This window comes from Chlorocebus sabaeus, unplaced genomic scaffold (assembly GCF_047675955.1).
Source record: "Chlorocebus sabaeus isolate Y175 unplaced genomic scaffold, mChlSab1.0.hap1 unalloc_scaffold_460, whole genome shotgun sequence".
In the NCBI taxonomy this organism is placed as follows: Eukaryota; Metazoa; Chordata; class Mammalia; order Primates; family Cercopithecidae; genus Chlorocebus; species Chlorocebus sabaeus.
The window spans coordinates 125207-138837 of record NW_027327771.1 but is presented as its reverse complement, the minus strand read 5'-3'; the positions used below and the strand labels follow the sequence as shown (position 1 = coordinate 138837).

General features: G+C 48.4%; 1 protein-coding gene and 1 pseudogene across 1 annotated transcript in view; one reads left to right on the top strand and one right to left on the bottom strand.

Moving 5' to 3' along the window:
• LOC140711277 (uncharacterized) overlaps positions 1-11769 on the top strand; it is a gene marked incomplete at its 5' end in the record, with an annotated part of 54721 nt that extends 42952 nt beyond the window's left edge. The window contains one exon of the mRNA XM_073014217.1: positions 11536-11769. Within this exon, the coding sequence (XP_072870318.1) occupies positions 11536-11609 (74 nt within the window). The remainder of the gene's footprint in view (positions 1-11535) is intronic.
• LOC140711279 (ATP-dependent 6-phosphofructokinase, platelet type-like) lies at positions 259-11536 on the bottom strand (annotated as a pseudogene).
• Positions 11770-13631: the final 1862 nt, after the last annotated feature.

The following is a 13631-nucleotide window of genomic DNA, read 5'->3' as shown; positions in this document are numbered from 1 at the left end:
CAGGAGCCTGGGGTCAAGGCCCAGGGTCCTGGCCTGCTGCTGTGGTTGGAAACTGACACATGGCAATAAACATGGCATTCCCCTTGGCCTGTGTAAACTACTGGCTTTGTTCTCCTTTTATGACTTGTGCATAGTTCAGTGATCCCTACTAAAAATATTTTTATAATCTTTGCCCACAAAAGTGCTGAGAAAACCATTAGTAGCCACCCATAGATTGAGGTTTTAATCTCCTACTTAAAAAACTAAAACGGAGGACTGTTGGAGTTGTAGGCAAACGTTTAATACACACATCTGAAAGCATGAGACACAGTCCAGACAGCACGCACTGGAGCTGGTGGGGCACACGGTCGGTGACAGGTGCTTGCTTGTTAGGTATTAATGTCAATAAATACTTTCAGAAAGTGCTGATAAATAACTTAAGTGTTACAAAAACAGATGGTCCACGGTGAGTCCAGGTTGCAGGTACATGCAGGCAGGACTGGGTCAGACGCTCCAGGGCTGGGCTGCACGTGCTCTAGCTGGCCTGAGTCCGACACATCATAGTTGTCCATGTACTTGGCCAGGATCTTCATGAGGGGCCGCAGCTTGAGCCACCACTGTTCTTTGGGAATCCTGTGCCTGTGGAGGGATGGGGGGACAGCAGTGAGGCTGGGAGATGCCACGGCCAGCACAGTGAGCCGTCTTGCCAGAAACACGGGGTTTGTAGGGTCGGCTGAATCAACTAGATAATAAAGCCAATTTCAGGGTCAAATGAAACCATTGCTTTTATATTTCTAAAAATTCTTCCCAAAGACCTAGTGGTGGTTTCTTATTGTTGTTCTTTTGAGACAGAGTCTCGCTCTGTCCCCAGGCTGGAGAGCAGAGGTGCAGTCTCAGCTCACTGCAACCTCTGCCTCCCAGGTTCAGGCGATTTCTCCTGTCTCAGCCTCCTGAGTAGCTGGGACTACAGGTGTACACCACCACACCTGGCTAATTTTTGTATTTTTAGTAGAGATGGGGTTTCACCATGTGGGCCAGGCTGGTCTTGATCTCTTGACCTTGTGATCCACCCACCTAGGCCTCCCAAAGTGCTGGGATTATAGGTGTGAGCCGCCATGCCTGGCCAAGACCTAGTATTTTTTAACTGAGCTTCAGAAAATCTAGTTCCTCAAACCCCTGAATGAGTTGCCGAAAGCAACAGCAATGGCCATTCTCCTGTCCTGTACTCACGTTGGCTGGGTTTGCTAAGGCAATAAGACCCCAACTTACTCAAAATCCGTTTGCTTCTTCAGCTCTGCCACAGGTTGAAAAATAAGGTTTCTTTTGCTTATTCCCAGCACACAAACGGAATCATCGGTGGTAAATTTTTTTCCTATAAAAGATTTTAAAAAAGATTAACAACACCCTGTCACATGGGCAGGTGGGAGAGCAGAATCATGGGGCGAGATGAGAAGTGAGATTCCTGGCAACCATCCTGAACCTGGCCTGGAAGCCTGGGGGAGGCTGAGAATGGCCAAGAACGGCCGAGAACAGCTGAGAACAACTGCACAGTGTGGCCAGCGCCTGGCCTGGGCAGCTCTGCTCTTGTGGGATCGCCCTGATGGCTTCCTGGAAAGCAGCTTTTGTTTTTCCTCTCAGTGGAGAGAATTTTTCACTAAATAGTGGAATAGGGAAATTACCTTAAGAAATTGATGCCCACGAATACACACACAGAGGAGTGAGAAACATCCATAGCTAAATTAGCAAAAGAAAATCGATGTAGAAAGAATCAGTCAGTTCTTCAAAAAGACAAACCAATTGAAACTGTTCACATCACTGTTTTTTGTAGACTGTCATTCTTCTACGTTGCACATTGGCAGTGATAATGGTTTGCCCTAAAAAAGCACACACCTGGTATGACTGAAGAAAGCTGAGGGGGGTGGGGGCAAGAAAGATGCTGGCACAAACAGCCACTCAGGAATGAGTGGGGACCAGCCACATTGGAACAATTAACAATTGTATTATACAAAATGTCATGTTTTTTAAAAATTTTCAGTTTATCTAAAGATTTGTTAGAATATGTAACTTACAAAACTGATTTAAGGAAAAACATGCATAGTTCTACAAACATGAACAATTCATTCAGCAGCCAAATCTTCCTCAAAACTGGAAGTTCTGACAGATGGAGTTGCAAGGAGGTTGTCCTAACATACATCCAAAAAATAGAAGGCCCCACTTAAACTGTGAGGGAAACTGCGGGCTGATGCTCAAGATCTCCAGAGCAAAAAGCCTGCACAAAAGAACTTCAGGTTGAATCTAGCAGTGATAAAAGAGAACATGTTACCCACGCCCAAGCTGACCTTATCCCAGGAATCCAAGGTTGGTTAAATAGCAACGCTCAGAGACCAGCAGGAGTTAGAACATCACACGCAGCTCAGTACTGGACTGAAGAAGGAACCAGTATACCCTACTTCTCCCCGATAGGACAGCATTTTCACCAAGGCAGACAGCCTCCCTCCGCGGACCCCTTACCTCTGCCCCAGGCCTCCTTGAGTTTCGCAGTGATCCACTCCATAGCTCTGGCAGAGATTTTGGTTCCAAAGTTTCTATCAAATGGAGAGGGTGCCCCACCCTGTTGGTGGTTAGAGTCATATGAAATATCAGTTATACAGTAACACTTTGTTGTTAAATAGAAATGACGATTTCTATTTCACAGAATTCACGTTTTTATTTCTAGGTCTTTACGGATAGCTGGAACAGAAAAAAACACAATCTCTGTTTCCTGTAGCCTGAACTCAGCCTGTTAAGCAAAAGTGTCAAGTGTTCCCCCTGCCCAGTAAGAGGAGGATTTTAATAAATGGAATGAGTCAACTAACAATCTCCAATATTTTAAAATCTTCAATCAGGATTTCATAAACTCATCTGGGGTGGGGATGGGTCGCAGCTTTAAGAATCTGATAAACGTTGTGGATTCTTTAACAAAATCACACATACGCCTCCTATTTCATCATCATTTCAGGGGATTCATCAGCTCTCTGGAATAAATTCACGGGCTCTGGTTTAAAAGTATAAAGAATAGGAGGTTGTGAGGAAGGAGTGTGTGTGAGTTAGGTATTACATGTCTGATAATCCATTTTAAATCTTAGGAAGCTCCAGTTTTTAACTCGATGAAGTGTTTAATTTGAATAAGCATTTCCAAGTAGTGGGGTTGTCACTGTTTTCATGAAAGCTGACAGTTCCCTTAAAATCCCCATTACTCAAACCTCACCAACAAAAGAATCCTAAAGCTGGTGATGTTTGGCATGACTTAAAAGTTTAGATGATTTGGCTGGGCATGGTGGGGATCACGCCTGTAATCCCACCACTTTGGGAGGCTGAGGTGGGCGAATCACCTGAGGTCAGGAGTTTGAGACCAGCCTGGCCAACGCAGTGAAACTCCATCTCTACTGAAAATACAAAAATTAGTTGTGCATGGTGGTGGACACCTGTACTCCCATCTACTCAGAAGGCTGAGGCAGGACAATCTCTTGAACCTGGAAGAGGTGGAGGTTGCAGTGAGCCAAGATTGCGCCACTGCACTCCAGCCTGGGTAACAGAGCAAGACTCTGTCTCAAAAAAAAAAAAAAAAGTCTCCCAGCTAACTGGGTGTATGCATACACTGCAGATCGTTTTGTTGTATAGTGACAACACACGCGACACATAATGTGACACAACAAACTGACACAGGATGTCGATTTCACCTAAGCCCAGCTAACAGGGAGTGATGAAATCTCGTGCTGTGTTGCTCTTTCCCACCCAGAACGCAAATCATCCCTGTGCCCTAAGTCTCCATGCTGTCTGTGCCTCCTGTCCCTGAGTCACTCAGTAGCCGCCTTGGTTATCAGATGGTTATCAGTACCCACCCCCTCATGTATACAGGGGGCGGGTACTATCCCCAGGTTCAGGCACCCACTGGAGACTTGGGACACATTCCCTGAGGCTAAGAGGGATGACTATTTCCTTCTTCCTTCATAAACATCAGGTGCTAATTAGAGAAATGATTTTAAGATATCTAAAAGAGTAAGACTATAAAGCAAAAATTTTAGTTGTCTAAATGCGGGGAAGTCTGTAGAGCAACACACCACGACTCTGTTCTGCAACTGCTCAGCGTATAGTGCACTCCAGGGGCAAAGAAATTACCACTCATCCAGCCCAAAGTCACAGAGCAGAATCTAAGAACCGCAGTGTTACGGTGACCATAAGATCAGCCCTGGTCTCTCACTCACCTGAGCACAAGGCCCCTCTGGATAGTAGTCTTCATTTTCTGCGTCAGGCGCTCCACATTGGACTGGAAAAGAGCATTTTGTTAATCAGACAATAAACTTCTGCTAAGCACCTACTGTGTGCCAGGTCCTGCAGGGCAGGAAGTGCCAACCACACGTGGTGGTGAGCGTGGCCAAGGAGGCTGCAAGCTCTCACAGCTTGGGTCTCGGGGAGCCTCCCCAGGCGGCGAGAGCACGTCTGCAGCAATGAATGCTGAGCACAGGGCACTGATGTGAGCAGCCCTCACAGCGGCCACTAGAAACGCCTTCCGGAATCAACAGGGTCCCTCTGAAGATGATAATTCCGTGACTGGCCTAGTGCTCATTCATGGCTCTATTGCTCCTTATTTTCATGACGATGTTCTCTCGGCGCTCTCAGAGGAAAAGAGCGACCTGTGGCCTTTCAATGGAATCTCCTATGACGGCCTGATGAACCGTGTCTGATCAGAGAATTTTGTAAACTCTCATCGACACACAGATTTCTTAAGGAACAGATTGTCTTAGAAAAGGGTAACATCCTATATCAGATCATCTTGGGAGGATTACAAGAGGGAGGTAATTCTCTAATGACTCATCCTAAGAAAATGGAGATTTTTACATCTAATCAATCTGTCACTGGGCACGGTGGCAGAATTTCACAAAGTAGGAGCCTGGGCACAGTCGCTCATGCCTGTAATCCCAGCTCTTTAGGAGGCCAAGGCGGGTAGATTGCCTGAGGTCAAGAGTTTGAGACCAGCCTGGCCAACATGGTGAAACCCCGTCTCTACTAAAAATACAAAAATTAGCCGGGCATGGTGGCAGGTGCTGTAGTCCCACCTACTTGGGAGGCTGAGGCAGGAGAATCACTTGAAGCCAGGAGGCTGAAGTTGCAGTGAGCTGAGATTGTGCCACTGCACTCCAGCCTGGGTGACAGAGCAAGCGTCCATCTCAACAACAACAACAACAAATCATAATTTCTCTTCTGAAGCTCTTGCCAGGTTGAATGCTGGTGAGGCAGGATCTTTGGACAGATTTCTGAAATACGGTCATGAGTCACATAACAGGGGGATATGTTCTGAGAAATGCATTGCTAGGTGACTTGAGCCTTGTGCAAACATCCTACAGTGAACTCTCACAAACCCAGGAGGCAGGGCCTGCCACATATCTGTTGTTCCTGACTACAAACCTAAATGTCTGAGACTGTTGAATACTGCAGGCAATTGTGTATCTAAACATGTCTAGATGTAGAAAAGCACAGTTAAAAATATATATATATATGTATATAACATATGTTTTTTAATATATATAATCTTTCTATAAAAGATAAATAACAGTGCACCTGTTTGGGGCAGCTCCAATATCATCTTATGGGACCCACCGCTGACAGAAACATCATGATGAAGTGAATGACTCCACAAGTATTTAATATGACATAGTGAAGAAATTCGTGATTCACATGTCACATAATTAGTGACAACGCCAAGGCCCTTTTTACTTGATCTACTTGGCCCAGAAACAAGTAACATCCTAACCTTTTAAAAGACAATGGTGCCGGGTACAGTGGCTCACGCCTGTAATCCCAGCACTTTGGAAGGCCAAGATGGGCAGATCACGAGGTCAGGAGTTCGAGACCAGCCTGACCAACAAGGTGAAACCCCATCTCTATTAAAAATACAAAAATTATCTGGGCATGGTGGCACGTGCCTGTAATCCCAACTACTCGGGAGTCTGAGGCAGGAGGATTGTTGGAACCTGGGAATCGGAGGTTGTAGCGAGCCGGGATCATGCCACTGCATTCCAACCTGGGTTGCAGAGCAATATATAACATTATATATTTATTTATATAACTAACTAAAGACAATTGTTCAAGTTGCATTTTATCTGCCAAGGCCTGTCATCCTGCATGGAGTTTAGTAACTGAACACTGCAGGGTCCAGGCCTGGATTCTGCTGTGCCATCCAAGCAGGGGCAGACCCCGGGCTCGGTGACACTCTTCCCTAAAAGAGCCACAGATGCCAAAAAACCACGGCCGTGTGTGTGTCAGTTTAGAGGCAGACGCAGCATCAGAGGCCTCAAGATTTAAAAGAAGCTGCAGCAAGCTTCAGAGCCAGTTGCAGACGTGGGTGGTGATTGTTAGCGGAGGCGCTCAAATCGTTTGTGACAGAAGTGAGAAAACATTAACTACACAACAGACTACATCAAAAAAACAAGCTCGTGTTTCACACAAGAGACTAGAAGGTGTCCTCAACCAGGCACGTCCGCCTTCACCTGACACATGGGAGAGGCATCTGGGCAATGCGAAGGGCATCAAGCATGGCGTGTTCTGTAGTACCTGTCTCCATGCCCCCTCGAAAAGCAAACCACCCTAGATACGATGTTTCACTCCACAGCACCGAGTGGATCCAAAGGGGACGGTCCCCCTAGGCCAGCCCCCGTCACATACCTGCAGATCCCTGCTGTCGAAGGGCTCTTCGAAAATGTATGCGGCATCGGCTCCGGCCGTGAGCCCCCCATGTTGGCCAGGTAGCCACGGTAGCCGCCCATGGACTTGATGAACACGCGCCGCTTGGTTCCGCTGGCAGACTGCTTGATGTGGTCGCAGGTCTGGTCACAGAGATCAGTCACTCCAGCCCAGGGCCAGGGTGCACCCACCATCCCAGAGCTCCCCGACGAGTAAGTGCAGCAAGGGCCCCCACCGCGCCTGAGCATGCGGTCCCAGCATCGCAGAGGTGAAGGGTGTACAGCAGCCGGGATGTGCCCTTGGAGTGGGTGTGAACATGCCCCCAACCCCCCCACCCCACCGTGGCAGCCACCTGGAGATGACCTCAATGACCTGTGGTGGGGGCCTGGCCATCTGCCGCTCCCTTCTCCCAGGACCCATAAGAGGAGACTGAAAAGACGACCCCACAAGCCAGCTCACTCCACGCTGCTCTCTGTCCCTGCTGAAGCAGCTTTCACCAGACACGGACACCGTTAGGTGTGAGCTGAGAAGTTAGGGGGCTCTCACCTACCAGCTTAGTCCATGGGAACAGCTGTGATCTTCTATTTTCTTCCATTAAAGCTCCCTGTGATTTTAGATCTGTGGCCATCTTCCGTTCATCAGGTGAATGTTACGTTTATAGAAACTCTACTCAAAGGCAGACGGTGGTTCTTAGACCCAGGTGCCTGGGGAGTCTTTCGGATGCATAGGCATCAGGTCCCCAAGTGAAATGTCTGCCATCCGCCCTCCACGAGGACCCAAGCTCAGTGGGGAGAAAAGCAGCAGAGAAATGCATCGGCCACCTTCCCACCCACACACGAGTCCGGGCTGCAGCGCCCTCTCCTGGGACTCTGCAAAACCTCTGCCTGGGCCTCAGCTCCCATCCCGGCACCCTCCAATCTGTTCACACAGACTGGAGACCCATCTATAAAAAACATAAATCTGATCCAGTCATTCAAAACCCTTTGGCTCACTTCAAGTACACGTCAAGACTTTCTCGGGAATCCCTGGCCCCGCCTGCTTCTGATACCAGGTCCCGCTCTAGATCCAGCAACCTCAGGTCCTCCTGGGGCCTCTGGATATGCTGGCTGCTGTGTGCATTCAGGTACAGTGGTGGGCGGGAGAGCAGCCCCCAAAGGAATCCCGGTCCTAATGCCTGGAACCTGAGAACGTTCCCTCATGCGGTGATAAAGGAATCCTGAGGACTATCCAGGTGCGCCCTAAGTGCCACCACTTGCATCAGCAGATGAGGGGTGTAGAGGCCCTGGAGCAGGATGCTGCACACCTACATGGGAGGAGGCGGCACCAGGGAACAAGGCGGGCAAGGCCCGCAGCTCTGGGCACCTGAATGGGCCACGAGGGACTCTCCTGGAGCAAACACTGGCCTCAGTCCATGGCTCCTGCCTTCCAGAACTGTGTGACAGTGAGTATTATTTTCCAGCCCCAGGTGTGTGGTCAGGGTCACAGCAGCCACGGAACACACACAGGCACCTTCCTCAGCTCTGACCAGGAGGGAAATGTCATTTTCTCACGAAAATGCCGCCTGGTTTCTAATGGCAAAGTTCGTCTGTCAGGGGTTCTCGGGGCACCCCATGTCCTCTCTTCATAGAAATCACCCTGGAGTCTCTCCCTGCAGTTAGCTCGTGGTTATTTGACTTGCAGTCCTCACTAGGCTACAAATTCCATGAGGGCAGGAACTGTGGGCTGGACTTCCACCACTGCACCATCAGCAGGACCCGGCCAAGCACCCACAGCAGGCGCTCAAGAAATGCTTGTCTCTGAATGACATAAGCACAGTATTCTCCAGCCAGCCAGCCATCCTGGTCAAGGGCTGATCCTGGAGGATTCCCTAACCGGCCTCCATGGGACTCAGCCAAGAGTAAAAGCATGAAGTGGGGGTGTGGACTTGAGACTGGGGGCCACATGAGAGTCTGTGCACCAAAGTTTAACACCCACTGGGAAATTTTCACTTGAGATCTTCGGATGAAATTTTAAAACACACTTTGTTGAATAAACACAGGCTTCATTAAACCATTCCAACCTATACTTCGTTTCTTTGGCAGATTCTTTTCCTCCCAAAATAATTGGTTGATGTGTTCAAAAGTGAACACGGGCTCTAGTTAGCGGGCCACTTTGCATTGTGTAGAAGCCGAGATGGGGAGAGAAACAGGCAATGGGAAGAATTCCCATCTTTGTGCTTAGGAAGGACAGAGGACAGAAGCCCGTCAAGGGTCCAAAGAGCCCACAACTGCCTTCTTGAAGGGCCAGTGCAGAATTCTGAGGGTGTCACTGTTCCACCTGTACTGGGTTCTCTCTCTAATTGCGATCTAAGACTTAGGATGTCGTAAGGCTTTAAGACTTGCCCTTTGTCTTAGAGAATCCCGGGCATGGGAAGGAAAATGTGGGTGGGGCATCAGGACCCCCAGAGCCACAAAGCCTTATGGGTTATTTTTCCAACTGAATCTCCCCCGCAGCCCACCCTGAGGTGGGGAATTACTGTCACTCATTCAAAGAATGACATCAACCACTTAATGACAAAAGAATTCTGCAGGTAAGCAGCTCTCCCAAGAGGCTGATTTGTGCCCGAGCGTGTCTGAGTTCTAGTCCCACCAGGCTGCTGCTGTGGGTGCGTGGAACAGCGCAGCGCTGACACCTGAGCCACGCCCCCGATCGTGTGCTCCTCTGAGTGTAAACACAGTGACAGCTGGGACGGAAGAGTCCGCCTTTACTGGAGCTCAGATACAGCTTTCCTGAACTCTCTCATTACCTAGATGGTGTCTTAAACCTGAATTAGCTTCTAAAAATAGCAAGTCCCTCCGGCGGTGCCTCAGGCAATTAGTCAAAGTAGTACTGACAAGAAGAAGGCTGATCCCAAGCATGGCCCTGCCTGCCTGCAGTGTTTCAAGCCTGGACATCTAGAAACTGCTAAAGGAGAGCAAAGCCAGCGATGGCCGGACCCTAACGACATTCAGTGAACAGGAGTCAAGCGCGGGGCCCAAGGAAGTCCATGGAACGAGCCGTTGCCAACCTCTGCAAAGCCAGTAGAGCACCAGGGAACACGACAGGGAGAAGCCCAGGAGAGAGATGGCCCTCAGCTCGAGTGGGAGGCACAGGAGGCTGCAGCTGACCTCACGGCCCCTCCGCTCCCTTCCCTGCACTGGAACTCAGTTCTGAAGGAAGAACCCGGAACAGAACTGCTGTTTTCCGAGGTTCTGTGCCAAGCTGAACTAAGGAGTCTCCAACAGGGCTGGGAGTTTTCATGCAAACTCTGGAGCTGGTTTGGACGTGAACATCTAAGGTAAAGGCCAGCGGCTGCTCTCCAGGAGGCACCAGGCGGCCAAGTCACTGATGTAACCCCATGTGCCAAGGGGGCCACTGTCCCATTTGCAGATGAGGACCCTCTCTGGGTCAGCTTATCAGGGACCGGAGGGGGCCACCATGAGGGTGTCAGCACCACGCCCATGACTGGCAGAATCCACTCCTTCCAAAGCACATATTGGTGAAACTGCCTGCCCAGGAGGGCATGATCTCGGCTCTCTTCAGAACCTCTCGTCTCACCAGGAAGGCTGTGGTTCCAGGCAGTGGCCCCCAGTGGGCACGCCTCTGCTACTCAACGCAGGCGGGAGAGGCAGTCTCCAGAGAAATGGTGCTCACCACTCCCCTAGTCTAGCAGGGATAGAAACACGACCCCAAGGACTGGATATATCCTCTCACTTTTAATCAATAAAGACAGGTTCTTCCTAAGGCAGAGAAGCTAAAAAATTTACCCTGTTCTGGCCAGTGTGACTGACATAAAGCCAAGCTAGAAAAGGGTGAGGGGGAAATCTGGCTCATTCTTAACACAGAAGAAACACACTGCTAAAATAAATGAAAGAAAGCAATGGGAGGAAATGATGTTTCTTGCATTTGAAACATCAACTTGCTTTGTTCAAGAGGTTTAAGACACACGTAAGCCATGCTCCACACACACGGCCGGCCGTTTCTGAAGTCAGTGTTTCTGGAACAAAAGCCTTGGCCTGCCCAGTGAACATTCACACTGAGCACACTGTCGCGAGGCTGCTTGGCCAGCCAGCAGGGGGCAGGAGAGAGCCGCAGGTGCCATGTGGGGTCCCTGCAAACTGGCCTCACTCCCTCAGTCAAGGGCCTTGCCTCTTGCCAATCCAGGGGCTTCCTCCAAGGGGAAGCGGCCTCTTCAGCTGCCACCGCACTGACTTCAGAAGGCTTAGCCAATGGGACAATAGATTCAACAGAGTTCCATGTTGTTAAGGGAAACTTCTGTTACCAGGCAACCTTAGTATCATATTCAATGTAAAATAACCAACAAGATCATTTCCAAACAAACATGCTAGTAGTGCCTTATCCTTCAATGCTGCTTAAACACGGAGAAGAATGAGGAAAAAAGAGCATGGCACTTACTTCTTAAAAAATAACACCTCTTCCAGGTTCCTTTTACCCATATCATAAAGACTTACAACTGGATTCCCTACAGGAAGGTGGAGTGGGGGTGGATCCCCACGCTGACCCAGCCTCCCCCCAGGTCAGTCACCCGCCCCTCACCGCGGGGTTCACAGCTCTCCAGACACTGTCACCTCAACAAAGAAAGGTGGCATCTCTGAGCTCTCTTCACAGGGAGCACCCAAACGGGAGCTAGAGAGACAGACACACCCACAACTGCTGTAAAATCCAGAAATGCAATACATATTTAAGGACTTCATTATTAGTTATTTAAAACTTGAAGAACAAAGTGAGCCTGCTTTTAACCTCTCTGCCACAATAACATCGTGTACGTCTGTCTTCTACCGTTTGTTCCTTCTCCAGCAGCTGCCGCCTGGCTGGCCGCCTGCAGAAGAGCCGCCTCCGGTACTCCTGCGAGGCCCTCGGTAAAAGCGTGAGCACCACGATCACATCTCAGGACGCTGCACACTTTAGGGTCGCCCACAGACCGCCATTGCCAATGCCTGGAAGGCACTGAACGGGCCCTCCTGCTCTTTGTAAATGTCACCTCTCGTAAGCTATGTTGTGTTGAAAATTTTTAACTGCAGTCCACACATACTTCTTTGTTTCTGTCTTGTTTTTATCCTAGAGGCATATTATTATGGAAAATTAAGTTTGCAAGTGTGAAGGGTTTTCTGAAAATCGACTTCTAATCCTGGAAGGACCAAAAAAAAAAAAAAACTGCCAGATGTGGTGCTCACGCCTGTAATGTCAGCAGTTTGGGAGGCCGAGGCAGGCAGATCGCTTGAGCCCAGGAGTTTGAGACCAGCCTGGAAAACATGGCAAAACCCTGTCTCTACTAAAATTACAAAAAAAAAAAAAAAGGATTAGCTGGGCGTGGTGACATGTGTCTATTCCCAGCTACTCAGGAAGCTGAGATGGGAGGATCACCTGAGCCCAGGAGGTAAAGGCTGTAGTCAGCCAAGGTTTGCGTCACTGCACTCCAGTTTGGGCGACAGAGTGAGACCACTTCTCAAAAAAAAGCAAAAACTGTATAAATCAGTACAGAAGGGAACTGGCTGGGCACGGTGGTGCACGCCTGTAATCTCAGCATTTTGGGAGGTCGAGGTGGGCAGATCACAGCTGAGGTCAGGAGTTTGAGACCAACCTGGCCAATATGGCAAAACCCCATCTCTAATAAAAACACAAAAATTAGCCGGGCATGGTAGTGGGTGCCTGTAATCTTAGCTACTCAGGAGGCTGAGACAGGAGAATCACTTCAACCCTGGAAGCAGAAGTTGCAGTGGGCCGAGATTGCACCACTGCATGCCAGCCTGGGCAACAAGAGCAAGAGTCTACTTCCAAAAATAAAAATAAAATAAAAATAAAATAAAAATACAAAAAAGAGAGCTAATGCTTTTCATTTAAGGGAAGGGAGAAGAACATTCAGTATTTACACATCTCACGCACACATCTGCAGTGGTGCCCTGAAGTATTCAAAGATACACATTCCTACAAACATAGCTCAAAACCACTCACCAAGTTACATGCTAAAAGCACATGCATTGGAAGAATGCTACATTATATTTTTTAAGCATCTGTATCCAATATTTTAGCATACTGTCAATTTTCTCTTCAGGTGCTGTATGCCTAAATTATTACATCTTTAGTCATTCATTTTAGAATTTATGACTTGCTTTAGACAAAAGAAATATATTTGAACATAAGCTACTAACTTAATGACTTAGGGGAAAAATTACTAAATTAACTTAGAAGTTAAACTTTGCAAACTGAATTTGTTGGACCTCATGTAAGCTAGATCATCAGTTTTTTAAATTGTTGTGTGTTTCCCTTGAGGATGGAAGTCTCTTTTCTCTCATGCACTGTGCACACCACTGCAGCCCGCGTCTCTCGTCCACTGCACCACAGTGCGACCTGCAATTCACACTGTACCACGCCTTCCACACTTTACCTGAAAGTCACTAAGTATAACCAAGGAGGAAATGAAAAGCAGATAAATGACCTCCACCCCCAAATCTAGCATACAAATGTTAAACATTCATCCAAGTAAAACCAAAAACCCCTGTTAGCTCACGATTGTAACTGGTAGAGTTATGTGCATGGCAATTGAAAGTCTCAAGAAAAAGTTTATACAAAAAGACATCTGCAAACATCGACAGTGCAGAGAGGACTTCACTCTGCATCCAGCCTGTCCTGGAAGCCACGGCCAAATGCCAGGTTGTATAGATCCGAAAAGCAGAAAAAAAAACACAAGTGTTGAAATGTGTAGAGTCTTAGCAATGTACAACTTCGATGTAGGATGTGCAGAAACCTTGAATTTCCAATCAGAAAACAGGAACATGAGCAAGTTCCCCAGCAGCGCCCGCCTTCTGCCTACGCCACGTTTAACAGGAATGCTGGCCACCTCCGGGGGGAGAGGCTTCCTGGTCACATTGGCTCTGGCAGCCGCACAGCTGGCC